At 38.1% G+C, this 17,539-nt stretch overlaps 1 protein-coding gene across 1 annotated transcript; it reads left to right on the top strand.

Moving 5' to 3' along the window:
- The first annotated feature begins 1,769 nt into the window (after positions 1 to 1,769).
- Positions 1,770 to 5,319, top strand: LOC107586831 (early growth response protein 2b-like). The gene is made up of 2 exons (XM_016274372.1): positions 1,770 to 2,073; positions 4,097 to 5,319. Exons 1-2 carry the CDS (start codon positions 1,920 to 1,922, stop codon positions 5,104 to 5,106), a joined length of 1,164 nt encoding a protein of 387 aa, XP_016129858.1. The 5' UTR covers positions 1,770 to 1,919; the 3' UTR covers positions 5,107 to 5,319.
- The last annotated feature ends 12,220 nt before the right edge of the window (positions 5,320 to 17,539 follow it).

Below are 17,539 nucleotides of genomic sequence, written 5' to 3'. Positions count from 1 at the left end.
AGATAGATAGATAGATAGATAGATAGATAGATAGATAGATAGATTCACATCTGTTGATATGAACTGTTCAATTTACTTTTGCATGATGTTTCAAACTTTCAGGCAATAAACCTATCAAAATCATTCACATGTTATGATTTCATGTTTGGCAACAGTAGATAAAGCATTTATAGTTGAATCTTTTCATATTAAATCCAACTATGATCTATTAAATAAGATCTCAAGAGCTGGGTTTGTAGTGTGTAATACTGGCATGCACAGAGGCTCAGTCAGCATGCAGTGCTGTGTATGTGGGCGAGTGTGAACGGGAACAGAGAGAAGGCAGGCAGGCTGCGGGTGTCTGTACAGAAGTAAGAGGAGGGCAGATGCAGAGCTATTCACAGAGGCTCCACTTTCGCTAGGGCTCCATGGAGAAGGGGCTGTTCCATAGTGTGGGTGGCTATGAATTAGGCCTCAGTCACACATCCAGCAAACGCTCTGTTGCTCACGCTGCCATGGATGAAAATAGAACAAAAAGTGACGAGAGAGATGATGAAGAGCCGACGGCCTTACATGTGTCAGTCATGTTGAGCGAGATAAGACCTTACAACAGAGGGCTATATCATAAACATGCTAAATCTATCATACGCATAAGTGTTTCAAACCAAATGGAAACTAATAGTGCCTGCAATTAGTTGACATATTTTGTTATATCCACTGACAGCTTCTAGATGTCTGAAAGCTTCAAAATGCTGTGAAAGTCTAAAAATATGGGTCTAGTTCAGGAGTGTCAAACTCAGTTCCTGGAGGGCCGGAGCCCTGTAGAGTTTGGTTCCAACCCTGCTGCAACACACATACCATGTCGTTTTCAAATAAGCTTGGACTTGATTAGTTGGATCAGGTGTGTTTAATTAGGGCTGAATCTAATCTCTGCAGGGCTCCGGCCCTCCAGGAATTGAGTTTGACACCCCTGCTCTAGTTAAATATTAAAACTGTTTGCAATCCTACAGGAAGGTACACTCTGTAATTTTCTGTATTTATATATTTTATTTTATTTTTCAGTTGTTTTACCGGTATTTCGAGTTTGACACTTTATTGCATTGTGTTTTAGAGTGAACAGAAATGTCCGTAGAGACTGTCCCAGCAACGAGCTGTCTGCAGGTTACCTTCTCTGTTATTTTACCAATTAATTTTTTTTACAGTAAAGACAATATAGCTTAGCTAAAGTCTTTTTTTAGTAATCAAGATGTTTAATCGCAATGTTACCGAGGGGGGAAAACCGTTCTGTAGCCTATATTAATCAATCAGTTTCCTTAACTCTCTAGAAACTAGAATAACTTTCCAACATATTCAGATATCACTTTCCTGAATGTAGTTTTATTACGGTTCCTCTGTGGGAGGTCATTTTCCGTGTCGAGTTTCCCGGATGCGTCCCATATAAGTCAAAACAGGGCGTGTTTGAGATAACCGGATAATGTCCATTTATGGGATGCGCCCGAACCGGAATTCCTGATACACCAAAATCAATCAAAACGTTTCACAGACCACAAATCTATTTCGACATAATATCAATATATGCACAACAAAGCAATCGCAACACATTAAAGTTATAGCAGAATCAGAGCTCTGTCTAAACATGGCCAAGAGCAAAAAACAAAAAAAGCCCAACCTGTTTTCTTTTTTGTCCTGTTCTGTCCTTGTATGGTCAGTGACGTCATGGGGCATTGACAGGCTCTTCTTAAATATGCACACTAGACATAAAGTTTCACTTATCGCTGCGGCACATATGCAGGAGCTGGTGGGCTGATGCGCGCGTGTATGATGACTACACTGAAGCGAACATATTTACAACACATCAACTACATCATAAAAGCTCTGAGAACGACTAAATAAAATTCAACTTCTTTAAAAAAAAAAAAAAAACCCCGCTGGAGATCTAAATGACAGCGACAGCTAGTAGCAGAGACCAAATGAGTGCGTCTCTGAATGATTTGATGCGCTGTCTGCCATCACACGGATTCTGTCTGGATGAGACCCCCGCATCAGTCTTCTCTCGTGGGGATGTGGGGGTTCGTTCTGACCAGTTCAGTGGAGGTAAGACAATATCAGGATGCTTACAAAAACAAAAGGCTATAACCATACGTTTTTGCGTCAAACAAAAATGCCCGTTTTGTCCTGTGCTTGATTGCTTATTTTGATTGCTTGTTTATAAGTTGGTTTCAAACACCAAGTTTCAAACTTTAGTGAATTGGAATATTTTCTGAGCTCCCATCCTCATATGGAATAGTTGTTGGGTAAACAAATGAACATTATAATGCCTATGCAAGGCGAGAGCCTAAACTGCCGTCATCTCATACACTGTAAAAAATGACCGTGAATTTAACAGTAAAAGACTGTAAAAATGCTACAGCAAAAACCTGTTAAATGGTTAACGGTAAATTCCGCTACTATATACGGTGAAAAACTGTATTGGACATTACATGTATTGGACATAAATTTTACAGTAGTATACCGTTTTTGGAAGTGAAAAATACCGTATAATTTACAGTGAATAACCGTAAATTGACATTCCCCGAATTCCCTGCGTTACATTTCAAATTTGATGTTGTTTTGTTGAAATAACTATGTTCCTTCTTAGTTTTTTCTTCTCAGTTTTGTATATTAGGGTTGTGTGTTACACCTAATGTTGTTAAATTAATGTTTACTGCATTATTTCAGTTTCATGTGTGTTACCATGATGGTGTTTAGTGTTTGTGTGAATCACACGGCGCACCTTCTATATATGCTATTATTTAAAAGCTGCTTGTGATGGGCTTTGGTTCATCATGTGACTTTCTCATCACCACTTGCATTTGGTGGTTATCAGTGTATTACAAAGGTAGGAAACAGATTTCAGTACTTCAGTAGGTTGGTATATTAACATTATATCAGTTAATGAAATTACGGTATTTAACTGTAAATTTAAGTTAAAACCGTAAAACTTAAAACGTTGCTACTGTATTTTTTTACGGTAAAATTCTGGTAACCACAGCTGCCGTTTTTTTACCGTAAATTGTACGGAATTTTTTTTACAGTGTAGGCTATGCTTTTTGTACATTTTCACAATTTATTAATTTCTTCCACGTATACTTTTGACTTTTTCGTTGTTTTTATTCATTGCACGAGTTCATGTTTTATTGTGTAGGCTATGTATTGCGGTAAAAAGCCTAGCCTGTGAGAATCCGTCTTATATCGGGGCACGTTCTCACAAACTGAACGTGTCTTCAGTTAACTGTTTTTTTTTTTCAACAGTAAAATATCTAATAGCTACTTATACAAAGGATAAGGAAATATTCAATATTTGTGTAGCCAAAACTGACTTTAAAAGCAAACTCACGTTGGAGCAAAAAGGTTTTCATTAGGCTATAATCTTAATATACAACTCTGAATGCCAAAGTCTGTCTGAGGAAAAACAAATTTCTTATGCAAAATTCACATCACATTCTTTATTTCTTATGCAAAATTCACATCACATTCTTCCTTTCATATTGTCTCATTCATTTTCATTAATTAGTTAACTCGTCATCCTGGCTAAGTGCTTCATTGTCATAATTACCAGGAGTGTTCAAATAAGTATCCAGTGTTACATATGCCAATTTGTCAAGCGAGTGTTGTCAAGCCTCTTGCTAAACATTTGTGTTCTGATCGCTTAATGCATTATTAACACAATATAGCAGTGGAAACAAGATGAGCAGATTCCTGCTCTGATAGGCTTTGAAGCCTTTGTTAAACCAAATCTCACATTTGCTGCAAATATTTAAATATTGATCAAATGCTATACAAAGTGAATCCAGGCAACAGAGAAAGAACAGAGACTAGTTCTTTTGTCGAACCTGCACACTAAATCAGAACACAGTTTGCATGCAACACACTGGAAATGTATGGACGCACGTAGCCAAAAGACAATTAAAGTTAAAGACAGCAGCTGTGATAAGTGCCTAGGTATTTCAAATAAACCACTGTCCTCTTGATAAGGTAGCCAGTCTGTCGTGTAAAGAAAAGAACACCGTGATTTGATGGAAACACAGGCAATAAGAGGGTATTGCTCTAAAGAAACGTCTTGTTTTTACTCCTACAGGTAGCTTGAGCACCGATAGCTTCGGTGTGGAAAAACGGGACCTTGAACTGACAGACCCGAGCAAGTTTTCTCCACACAGCGCGACTGTCGCCTACACAGGGAAGATTTCCATCGACGCGCATGGAAGCTGGAATCAGGAGGGAATAATCAACTTTGTCAGCGCAGGAGTGCAAGATAGGCCACCTTCCCCGGGATCATTCTCCACGGGCTCCCCGTCACACCCAGACTGCTCCAAAATAGCTCAAACCCTTGCCAACATGGAGCATATGTACACAGGCCCGCCCCCTTACACCTGTAGTGCCGATGGTTACCAGGACCCCTCGGCTTACCTATCGACCACCACGTGCCCCATAACTTACGCAACTCCATCCTACTCAACCCCAAAGCCATCTATAGACGGGACGCTTTTCTCCATCATTCCAGACTATGGGGGGTTTTATCAGGCCAGCAACAGCCAAAGGGACAACATGGCTGTGTTTCAGGACATCAAGCCATTTTCGTGCGCTTTGGAGTCTATCAGAGTCCCCCCACCTCTGACTCCCTTGAACACCATTAGAAATTTTACGCTGGCGTGTCCGGTTGACGGGCCGAGGCCGCCTGTGGATTGCACCAATCCGCAAAGCGTCCCACTCAGGCCGATTCTGCGGCCACGGAAATACCCGAACCGACCGTGCAAGACGCCAGTCCACGAGCGGCCATACCCCTGTCCGGCGGAGGGATGCGACCGGAGGTTTTCACGCTCGGATGAGCTGACGCGCCACGTGCGCATCCACACCGGCCACAGGCCGTTCCAGTGCCGCATCTGCATGCGCAGCTTCAGTCGCAGCGACCACCTTACGACGCACATACGCACTCACACCGGAGAGAAGCCCTTCTCCTGTGACTTCTGCGGCAGAAAGTTCGCCAGGAGCGACGAGCGAAGGAGGCACACAAAAATCCACCAGAGACAGAAAGATAGAAAGGGGTCCGCACCTCCTCACAGCTCGAGCGCCGGCGGTACAGCGATGTGAGCTACAGTTAACAAGCTCTGGCTGCTGGGATAGCTAGTCGTTGTCCCATTTAAACCTGGAACTTGTGTGTGTGTGTGTGTGTGTGCGTGCGCACAAATATACGAAGGCAGCTTATGATTTAAGTGTTGAATGTGGTCTTTTGTAGTATCTAGACAACGTCCTTATCAGAGAATATTTCATGTGGTGCAAATTGCAGTTGTTATAAATATAGTGTTTACAGTGGGTCTTTTTTATTGACATTATTACTGTTATGTGTCTGAATAAAATGATAATAAACACAAGGTGTAATCTTTTGAGAATCAGTGGAATGCTGTATGGCATTACGAAGTTATAACCCTAGAGGTCGCACATTGGTCAACTAAGGGCAGGTTGCAAGGAAAACGTTCATTGTAATGCGATTATTTTTGAAAGAAATTGAGTTTTATTCAGCAAGGACGCATTACATTGGCAGTAAAGACATTCGTAATGTTACAAAATATTTCTATTTCAAATGCTGTTCTTTTGAACTTATATATTCAGTTCAAGCATTATAGTCAGCAAAACTATTTGAATATTATGCAGCACAACTGTTTTCAGCATTGATAATTATAAGAGGTGTGTATTGAGCACCAAATCAGCATATTAGAATGATTTATGAAGGATCACGTGACCCTGAAGAATGGGTACAATTGAGCTTTGCTATCACAGGAATAAATTACATTTTAAAATATGTTATAACAGAAAACTATTTCTTGAAATTCGAATATTTCACAGTATTACTGTTTTTACTGTATTTTTTGACAAAAGGAGCCTTGGTGAGCATAATAGACCTTTGTACTGTAGTGCATGTTGGCTGTAAAGAATGTCAAATGTATTTAAATAATCAACAAGGCCAGTTTCTATTGCATTATATATTAGCCAAAGTCTGTCTGAGGAAAAACAAATTTCTTATGCAAAATTCACATCACATTCTTCCTTTCATATTGTCTCATTCATTTTCATTAATTAGTTAACTCGTCATCCTGGCTAAGTGCTTCATTGTCATAATTACCAGGAGTGTTCAAATAAGTATCCAGTGTTGCATATGCCAATTTGTCAAGCGAGTGTTGTCAAGCCTCTTGCTAAACATTTCAGTGTTCTGATCGCTTAATGCATTATTAACACAATATAGCAGTGGAAACAAGATGAGCAGATTCCTGCTCTGATAGGCTTTGAAGCCTTTGTTACACCAAATCTCACATCTGCTGCAAATATTTAAATATTGATCAAATGCTATACAAAGTGAATCCAGGCAACAGAGAAAGAACAGAGACTAGTTCTTTTGTCGAACCTGCACACTAAATCAGAACACAGTTTGCATGCAACACACTGGAAATGTATGGACGCACGTAGCCAAAAGACAATTCAAGTTAAAGACAGCAGCTGTGATAAGTGCCTAGGTATTTCAAATAAACCACTGTCCTCTTGATAAGGTAGCCAGTCTGTCGTGTAAAGAAAAGAACACAGAATCTATTGATTAAGGCTGAACCCAGTTTATAGTCAGATCCATCAGAGGGACACTTTAGGGTGAAACTGGGAAAAAGAGGTCATGGATGATTGGTGACCACAAAAAATGTATTTGGACATATAAAATTGTAAATATCATCGCATTAAACATAAAATACAGTGGGGAAAAAAAGTATTTAGTCAGCCACCAATTGTGCAAGTTCTCCCACTTAAAAAGATGAGAGAGGCCTGTAATTTTAACCAGGTTGCATTTATTTTTATTAGAGCACAAGCACACAGATTTCACAAAATACATTTAGGTTGCGAATATTAACTGTACAGAAATACCAAAAGGAATACAGTTCAAACTCAAAACAAATAAGTATTTAGACACTTTTTTGGCCATTAAACGTGAACGTACATATTAACCAGCTTGTCATGTTCACTAAATTTGCACGATTTTGGGTACAATTTACCGTCTTCCATGACAAAGTCGCAAAATCGCAAAAGATTGTTGTTATGTTCTGCGACTTTGGCAACAAGGTGATATACTGTATGTGCATGAGAGAGAGAGAGAGAGAGAGGTAGCGTTCAGTTAAAAATTGTTTATGTTAGCCTGTCCTGTATCAGTTGCAAGGTAAAACAACCTGTTAATTAGCATTCCCTTCAAGATATGGTTATTTGTATCCTAAAATTACATCCAGTTCGCTCTGAAGAATGAGCAGTACACAAATTCCCTCTTTCACCCACTTTAATACACTAAACGACGCTGTATCTTTTTCTTTCTGTCTCAGACATTAGAGCACGGAAAAATAAATTGGAAAGGTATGACATATAGCAGCCCAGCAGCCATATCACCCTGCAGCCCAAGACGGGTCGCCCACTGAAGCTAAGCAGGGTCGAGCTGGTCAGTACCTGGATGGGAGACCTGGGAAAACTAGGTTGCTGCTGGAAGAGGTGTTAGTGAGGCCAGCAGGGGGTGCTTACCCTGTGGTCTGTGTGGGTCCTAACGCCCCAGTATAGTGATGGGGACACTATACTGACAAAAAGCACTGTCTTTCGGCTGAGACGTTAAACCGAGGTCCTGACTCTCTGTGGTCATTAAAAATCCCAGGATGTCTTTCATAAAAGAGTAGGGGTGTAACCCCGGCATCCAGGCCAAATTCGCCCATTGGCCTCTGACCATCATGGCCTCCTAACCATCCCCATATCTGCTGATTGGCTTCATCACTCTGTCTCCTCTCCACCAATAAGCTGGTGTGTGGTGGGCGTTCTGGCGCAATATGGCTGCCGTCGCATCATCCAGGTGGATGCTGCACACTGGTGGTGGTTGAGGAGATTCCCCCCTTGGGGAATGTAAAGCACTTTGAGTGCCTAGAAAAGCGTTATATAAATGTAAGGAATTATTATTTTTTTTATATATAAAACAATGGACTGGACTCCAGTGTTGTTTGGTTTCCAGCATTCTTCAAAATATTTGAATTATTTTATTTTCCACAGAAGAAAGAAAGTCTTAAAACTTTGAAACAACATGAGGGTGAGTAAATGATGACAGAACTAAAGAAATACCCTATAAAAAACACATTTTCTGGGGCTACAGTATATTGCAATTATAAACTCTCTCCCTGCTGGGAAAAAAAAACAATAGAAACCATGGCAGAAGTTTCCACATTACAAACCAACAACTTTTAACCATTAAAACCATTAAAAATGGTTTTCTGTAGTGTGTTTTGGGACATATTGCATTAGGATTTATTGGTTTTAACAAGGCAACCAATTATCAGAAATCCACAGAGACCATCACAGTTTCCATTAAAACCAATACAAGTCCCATTATAACCAGTAAAACCATTACAAAGTCTGTGATTGTGTCTATTGGTTTTTTTCCAGCAGGGCTGAGAAAGGGAGACCTACTGTATTCGCATATACATTTAAAAAATATGCCACTTAAGTCTATTATGCAGAAATATTCCTGAACCGCTTACAAACACTGTCACTACAGTCAGTGCCGGCCCTACCTAATAAGCGATACTGTTTATGCGGCTGCATAGGGCCCCCGTGCCCACCAGGGGCCCCGTGTCAGGAGTTCAGACAGCAATCACGGGAGTAAGGCGAGATGATGGTGGAGATGGCAACAGCAGAGCTGAGCTGGAGCGTTCTCTGAAGCTGAACTTCCATAGGAATGAATTAAAACCGTTAAGTGTCTGACAAATCTTGTAGAATGCGATGCGCGCTCAGCACCTCCAGTCCCGATCGCGAAATTGAAAGTGAAACTAAAAAGGATGCCTGCGCGCATTCAAACGCAACTTCAATACCAGCAGTTTGAGAGCGGCTGCGGCTCCCTGATGCATGCAAATTAGGCTGCATACAACATCTAGGCTGTAATTAGTATGCACACTATAATAGGATGTGTAGTATAACCATCTCTTAGCTCTGTATCATGCTTGAAGAAAATTTTGGTTTCTGTTTGCGCTTTGATTTGAATATTGAGCGAGTAGCCTACTTTGATTATGGTTGCACTTAATAAGACTAAGAAAGAACTGTTCTTTTTTTTCTATGATCAATTTGTGGAAAAAAGTTCAGATAGGAGGTCAAACATTCTAAAAACTCATAGCCTGCAAGTACTATTCTATAGGTCTGAAGAGACTCATGAAATCATACAGAGGAGAAGTCAGTCAGTTGAGTTTGTGGCAAAATCTTTTACAGTGCTTGAGTATTCTCTGTTATTGCACATAATAATTCATACTCAGAAAGCAGAACTGAGATGGCATTTATTGCAAGATTAGTTCAAAACATTTCAATGCACCTGCAGACTATTTTTCCAGGCATGTTTTTCATCATTGACGATTTCTTAAAATAGTGTAAAAATCTTGTCTAGTCTCATTCTTGTGAACCCTATCTCGTGTCTCGTCTCGTCTCAGATTTTTGCCTTCACTTTAATGTTGCTTAAATCTGTTTCAACATGTGTTTACACTTATATTTGATTAATTTTGCATTTTAATCTGGACTGTCATGCCAGCCCAGAAATAATTAATATTGTCATCATTTAAAATGTCTTTGTCTTACATGGACCCATTATTATAAAAACGGCTTTGTTATTAGATTTTTTACATTTTTGAACTAAATCTCAAAATTGTCCCATGGTGTGACTGTCTCAAGGATGTTCAATAAATTACAACTTTTATAAATTAAAAAGAAAAGCATACAATTGTTAATAAATAAATCAGGCATAATTTTACAAGTGTCTATTTTAGTAATTGGCAATCATTTTTTCATCCATATATTTCTAAAAGCATATGAACTTGATACATTATATCACTGAAAACTATGTCCTCTGGTGTGACATATCCTGTTTTTAAACTCCACGGACAACTTTAATTAGTTGAAGGACCGGGAATAGTGTTTTACAAAAAAAAAAAATTTTTTACTGGATATTTGTCAACTACCCAAATATATTTTCCTATCTATTTCTTGAAAGATAAATATATTGAGTAAAACAAATTGGTAAATCTTTACAATTAGGTGTCAGTGCAAGATGTGTACATTGGGATGGGATGCGGGTGGTTAGGTGAAACTGTAGGTATGGGGGCCCCTTTTGAAAATCTGCTTAGGGCCCCCAAAACGCTAGGGCCGGCCCTGACTACAGTCTATGGAAATGTGACAGCAGAAGGTGAGCTGGGGTTTTTTTTCCAATCCATATTGGCACAATTTAATAATTTGTTACATAATTAAGTATTACATGAATCACATTCGAAATTACGGGCAAGAAATGAATGAAATTATCGACTGCGGTATAAACTGATGAACCAGTAATCTCATTATCAGTGTTGTCATGTCAGACTGTTGTCATGCTGGCTGTTGCTCAATCAATTATGACTCACAAACATGTTTGCATGACATTGTTTAACAAGATATATTTATAGATAAAGAGACATGTTGACAGTTTAGTCATCTGTGGTCATGTTATTCCTGCATACTTTGCCTAATCATTTGTTGGCATACACATAAAAACAGAGCATCTATAAAAAGCTAAAGCTATGTAACAGGATGCAACACTACCACCTACTCCAGTCCTCTGAGCCTGGAAAACCACATACACACTGTGTGTGTGAATCACAATATGACTGTGAAGAAACATTTCAGATGACATCACAAGGACGCTCTACCGTGTCATCCGAATTCGCACCAGACATTAATAAATGCATAAACTCTCCAGCCCTCATTATGGTATGACACCTATGACTGAAAAACACTTTTAGTTACAGAAACAAGTGTGCTTTCTAATAATATCGGTCTGCTTATTCACTCTTTCTGTCTCCTCCTAATAATGGGGCTTGTAAACTTTCTTCAAACAGAGGCCTCACAGGTAGAAGTTTATTGGCATTGCAGTGAACTTCTGCAATTTATTTATTTATAATTTTTTTTTTAGAAATGACCGCTGTAAAATAGCAGAAGAGCTGTGAGGGGTATGACCCCAGTAAGCTTAAGCCCAGTAATTTATTTAGATTAGTTTAGATTTGTTTCTTTGAAACTTATGAAACAATAAAAGATAACATCAAGATGACAGTAAAGACAGTCAAAAATGACAGTAAAGACATTTATAATTTTACAAAAGATTTCTATTTCAAATAAACGCTGTTCTTTTGCACTTTGTATTGCAGGGCGATATGGCTTGTGCACAGCCATATCACCCTGCAGCCCAAGACTGGTTGCCCACTGAAGCTAAGCAGGGCTGAGCCTACCTGGATGGGAGACCTCCTGGGAAAACTAGGTTGCTGTTGGAAGAGGTGTTAGTGAGGCCAGCAGGGGGTGCTCACTCTGTGGTCTGTGTGGGTCCTCCTAACGCCCCAGTATAGTGATGGGGACACTATACTGTCAAAAAGCACCGTCTTTCGGATGAGACGTTAAACCGAGGTCCTGACTCTCTGTGGTCATTAAAAATCCCATGCCACTTCTCGTAAAGAGTAGGGGTGTAACCCCGGTGTCCTGGCCAAATTGCCCCCCTGGCCCTTGTCAATCACGACCTCCTATTAATCCCCATCCACTTGATTGGCTCTATGACTTTCTCGCCTCTCCACCTGTAGCTGGTGTGTGGTGAGCGCACTGGTGCCGTTGTCCTGTGGCTGCCGTCGCATCATCCAAGTGGATGCTGCACACTGGTGGTGGTTGAGGAGAGACCCCCCCACATGATTGTAAAGCGCTTTGGGTGTACAACAATACACAATAAAGCGCTATATAAATGCTTCATTCATTCATTGTATTCATTAAAGAATCATAAAAAAATGTATGTCAAGGTTTCCTCAAAAATGTTGAATGTACTTTATAATGTTTTAGTATATTAGAAAGTGTCCCGTTTGATTTGATTAGTTTATAGTTTGTATACCAAAAAATCTTGTCAGGCATATTTATAATATAATATAATAAACTGTCATTTTAAATCTTTACCAGTCTTTGTCACTATCCTTTAAACCACTAGGTTTGACCCATTAGTATGATCATTTATTATATAAATAAGTATATAAGTATAAGTACAGAATGTTGTTTCATTTTAACATAAATATATCTGTTATGCTGAATGATGATGGAACATTATTTCACTCATATTTTGATGTTTTTCACAAGTTATTTGAAACATTATAGTAGACACTTGCATTTAATATGCTTTCTGTGCATATAAAATCACTTTTGTACATTTAATTTGATCTCATCTTGGACCCATATAGGCTACTGATTAGAGTATTAAGCACAAGATCATATCCACAAGCTGTACTCAGGCTGAAATGGTCACGAATGGCCTCCGTTAGACAACTTCTGAAAAATGTAAATCAGAGAGGTCGTGACCTCAGCATGCTAAATGTAATGAGTGACGTCAGTCCGAGCCTTAGAACCCTTAATACACTCGCAAAGACGACAATCAGAGCCAACCAATCAAAAACGCCACCAAGTGATCCTTTGATCTTCAAGAACACTACACAGAAAAGAAACGTTCCACCATGCATCTTCTTATTTTAGCTAGTACCACTACAGCTATTTATTCCTTTTTCACTCTCTGGTCTGTTTCTAGATGATATCTTTGTTTAATGTAGCAGAGAGGTCTTCGCCCTTTGACCATAGATCTATGCAGTCTGGTTAATGTGTGCTTCCATTCTGGAGCTTTATTTTCCCTGAAACGCAGCCAAACTCTCGGAGCATTACGGCCCCAAAGCTCTTCTCCTCTACAAATCTCTGAAGCATTTTCTGAACAAAGTCTTACTCAAAGGAATATTTCACACCTAAATGACATCATTTCAAAGCCAAATGATTTTCTTTCTTCTGGTGAACACAAAAGGAAAAGTTTGATATGATGATCAAGATAGTCTTTTTATACAACAAAAGTGACTTGTGACAAAAATCGTTCTGTTCCTCACAGAAAGTTGTCACTTAAGTATATAGCACATAGAATATAGTACACAATTTCACTATAAAAATAAAAAATGATGGGAGTATGTTTTAATATAATTTACATTTACATGATTATGGACAAAAAAAACATTATGGGAGTAACACTATTTTACTCGATGTGTTTAATTCAATGTGTTACTTGCCATTTCTTTGTAATTATTTGTGACCCTGGAGCACAAAAGCAGTCATAAGTAGCACAGGCATATTTGTAGCAATAGGCAACAATACATTGTATGGATCAAAATGATAAAAAAAAATCATTAGGATATTAAGTAAAGATCATGTTACATGAAGATATTTTGTAAATTTCCTACCATAAATATATCAAAACATAATTTTTGATTGGTAATATGCATTGTTAAGAACTTCATTTGGACAACTTTAAAGGCGATTTTCTCAATATTTGATTTTTTTGCACTCTCAGATTCCAGATTTTCAAATATCTCAACCAAATATTGTCTTATAATAACAAACCATACATCAATGGAAAGCTTATTTATTCAGCTTTCAGATGATGTATAAATCTCAATTTCAAACAATTGACCCTTATGACTGGTTTTGTGCTCCAGGGTCACATTTATGAAATTCACAATCAACTTTTGAGTGAAAAAAATTTTCACTCAAAATTTTTAGCAATTTTTTTATTTTTTTTCATTTTTGGAGCTTTACAGCGTTTGTTCCCATTCCGTTTCATTTAAACAGAGCTGCACAAACATTTTTTTAAATGTCTCATTTTGTGTTCCATGGAAAAATGTTGAATGACATGAATAAATTGGGTGAGTATTTTTCATTCTTTCTTTTAATGTAATGTTGCTCGTTTGATTTACAAGATAAGACAATGTCATCAAAATAAATAAATAACAGAAAAGTTCCTCCAGGATTTTAGCTACTTCTTAAATTAAGTATAACATATATCTTTGAGGTCTGTTGGAGTAAAAATTATATGTATTTTAATATATGATTATTTACAAAGAAAATGTATCTTCTGATCATTTTTAAAGAAAATGTTGCTACAAATAGCCCTGGGAACTGTAACATGTTTGGAAACCTTCTCAAGCTTAATGTGCAAGGATGTTCTCTACATTTTCCAAAGGTGGATTGAAAATCCAAATTTTATAATGTCACATATAATGGGAGTGCTGCGGTGTTAAATAATAAAAGTATTTCATACATTGTGTAAGGAAGCAGACAGACGGATCCCAAAAGTCTTTACCTTCTAACAGGCTTCATCCAAGGTGGTACCACAAATTCAAGTTTGAATTTGCTGTAGAAAACACAATTGCACTCTGAGCTGTTCTCAGAGATCCAAAAATCAGTTTTGCATAAACAGCCAAATCAAGGATACCCTCTGGTGCTCATCCTTTGCATTGCAGTATTAAATAAGAAGAGACTGAAGACATGTGAAGATGAATTTAAAATCTCATCTTATTAAGGAAAGTCCAAGTTTGAGTATGAATTCAAAATTATATATAAATCTAGAACATCATATGGAAAAAAATACAGTAAAACAAGTTGGTCTGATCAAATGAATGACCATTCAGATTTGAATAATGCTGCAATAGCCACAAGAGATGGAAAACAGGCATAGCATTAACAAATCAATCTTTAATGATCAATTCTAATCTCATTTCTATTATTCAGAATATCACATACAGCAGCAAAGGACTGCGTGAGACTTCAGATCTCACAGTATCACAAGTGTAATACAGACGACAATGCTTCAAGAGAAAGGCACAAACATTAAGATAATTAAGTCTAGAGAAAACAAATTCAATATTTTTAACAGAAAACAACATGGCACAACAGTAGCGCAAATTATACTCATAATTATCAAGAAACCGCAAACAATAGAACAAAAAACCTTTAAGCTATTTAGCTTTGTTCTACTTCTGATTGTCACATCTATAATGGCACACCTACATTTCTAGGGTCCAACCTAGTTCACAGAACTATTCATTTTAGATATGCATCATTATACTAAGTTTTATGATACAACAGCTGATATTTATTTTAATGTAATGGCCAAAGGCTGGTACGATGGCTGACATTATAAATACCTGTTTTCATGTAACAAAAATCTATTCTTCAGTCTTGAAGTAGCACACATTATAATGTAGAATAGATAAATAACCATGTAGTTTGAATATATATATATATATTATAGTATCTGCTCTATTATTGGCTTAATCAGATGTATACTGATTTAAAAAGCCAAATATGACTGCTAGTGTACTGATACGGACACTCATATTGTATATTTTAAAATCAAACCTGATATTGACAACATATTGCCAAATATTTACACAATTGGCCAAATATTATTATTATTTGAAATATGGTAGCAAACTAAGTAATAGCCTATCAATCTTATTTTTATTGTCATCCATCTTTATATTTTCAGTCAGTCCAAAAACATTGTAAATTCTTATAAATGATGGTCTGAACCAGTGATGTGAACATTGTGCTGCTCAGTATATATTAGTTGGTACTGATACGAGATACATAGGAACACTGTCTCAGATTCTATTAATAATAAATAAATGAAATCCTATAAAATCCTATGTGAAGTAGGTTGAGCCCTCCTTGACCTTGTTTGACCCTATTATGTCCTCCAGATTTCTTCTGTACAGTACCGCTTCTTTTCCTCCCATCGTGAAAATATTGTCACATATTGCACTAGCCACTGGATAAAGCATTATAGCATGCTCACTCACAATAAAACACTGATGGATGTGAATTAACTCATGCTCACACAGCACTACAGTACTTTAGATCTCTTTCTAACTAAACACAACATAAACGAGTGACACAGAAACATGAAGAGACCACAAAAGACAAAATAAGATTCTAATTACAGTCAGAACTGAGCACACAATGGAGTGGATGACATTGCCACCACTGAACCAAACAGCACAAACAGAGTTTAAAACAAGAATTATAACTAGTCGTTTTTATATTTTCGACTTCTGAACCCAAAATCCAAGTGCCATGTGTTCTTTCTGCTGGGCTTTTTGTGTATATATATATATATATATATATATATATATATATACAGTATATCTTTTTTCTAAAAAGGTAAAAAGCCAAGAGGTCCTATTTAACTCGTCACATGCAACTTGTAGAATAATATGGGAAAAATTCAGAGCTTAAACTGAACTAAACAAGTAGGCTGAGCTGAAATGTAAGCAAATGCCCTCGTTTGCCTTTTTTCCCCCTAAAACTGACTGGGTTCATATCAAGACTAAGGTGCGGTGGATGAGATCTACCCTGCATCTCGCAAAAAATACATACTAGTATTTACAAAACATTGATTTTGAATACCATTAAGTCAAAGTGCTGTGAAGTTAAAGTCAAATAAAGGTCATACCCAAGTGTGTGCATGCAGTGGCCCTTTATAGACCACTACAATCTATTAAAGGGGTCATACGATGCGATTAAAATTTTTCCTTTCTCTTTGGAGGGTTACAAGCTCTTGGTGCATAAAGAAGATCTGTAAAGTTGCAAAGACTAAAGTCTCAAATCCAAAGAGATATTCTTTATAAAAGTTAAGAGTCAACCACTCCTACCTAAAACGGCTCGTTCTAACACACCCCCACATGTCTACATCACTATGTGGGAAGATTTGCATAACGCCGCCCAAATGTTCACGAAAAGAAAGAAGGCGTAACTTTTATTCTCGCTGTAGTTTTGTTGTTTCCGCCGCCATGTCGTGAAGACGCTGTGTGCTTCGTTGTGAAAGTGAAACTACTTTGTTTGGTCTTCCAAAAGAGGACGATATCTGCTTCGTCATGCCTGGAGCTGATCTGTGCTCATCGCTGAGGAAATACTACAACTTTGCGCTGTGGATCGCCGGATTGGCTTTCACCGAGGACGAAGCGGAGTCCAGCCCGGGGTCGTCACATGTGGTTGCCGCAAGCCCACGCTCCTTCGTCGAATTCGCCGCCTCTGCTCACTCAGCCAGCCGGCCGTTCCTCACTTTATCCCCCAGCCTCTGCTCACTCTAGGCCGCCGTGTGTGACGCTGTTTCATTGTGAAAGCAAAACTGCTTTGTTTGGCCCAAAAGCACTACCCTGTTCCTCCAGTCTGTTGGTTTTACAAACAATACCCTCTTCATTCATAAAATTATACTTCATATGTTATACTGCATGTCAGTATTGTTTGTACATCAAAGGGGACATCGGATGAAATTTTCACTTTTTTAGCTTTTTTACATTTAGTTAGGTAACTGGCGTGTCTGCCAGCTTAGAAAAGCTGAAAAAAAAAGTTTTTAATGGGCCGACTGTGTCATCCAGCAGCTGTTTCAATTTGCAGACAGCTTCTATGTAGATAGCTAGCTATTTGAATAAGACCACCTCTGAACCATATATGGATATATTGGAGAGGGGTGGAGTAGCTCATTAGCATTTAAAGAGACATGCACTGAAACGTCACTGTGAACAGGGCTGTTTTTGATGAGGTAAAAATTGTGTTGTTTTACACGACCGCTGAGGAATTTTAACCAAAGTATGCTGCAGACATTTCATGAAGA

This window comes from Sinocyclocheilus grahami, unplaced genomic scaffold (assembly GCF_001515645.1).
Source record: "Sinocyclocheilus grahami isolate Dianchi unplaced genomic scaffold, SAMN03320097.WGS_v1.1 scaffold86.1, whole genome shotgun sequence".
Taxonomy (NCBI): Eukaryota; Metazoa; Chordata; class Actinopteri; order Cypriniformes; family Cyprinidae; genus Sinocyclocheilus; species Sinocyclocheilus grahami.
Note: the sequence above shows the minus strand (reverse complement) of the source record. Positions and strands in the feature narration are given on the sequence as shown.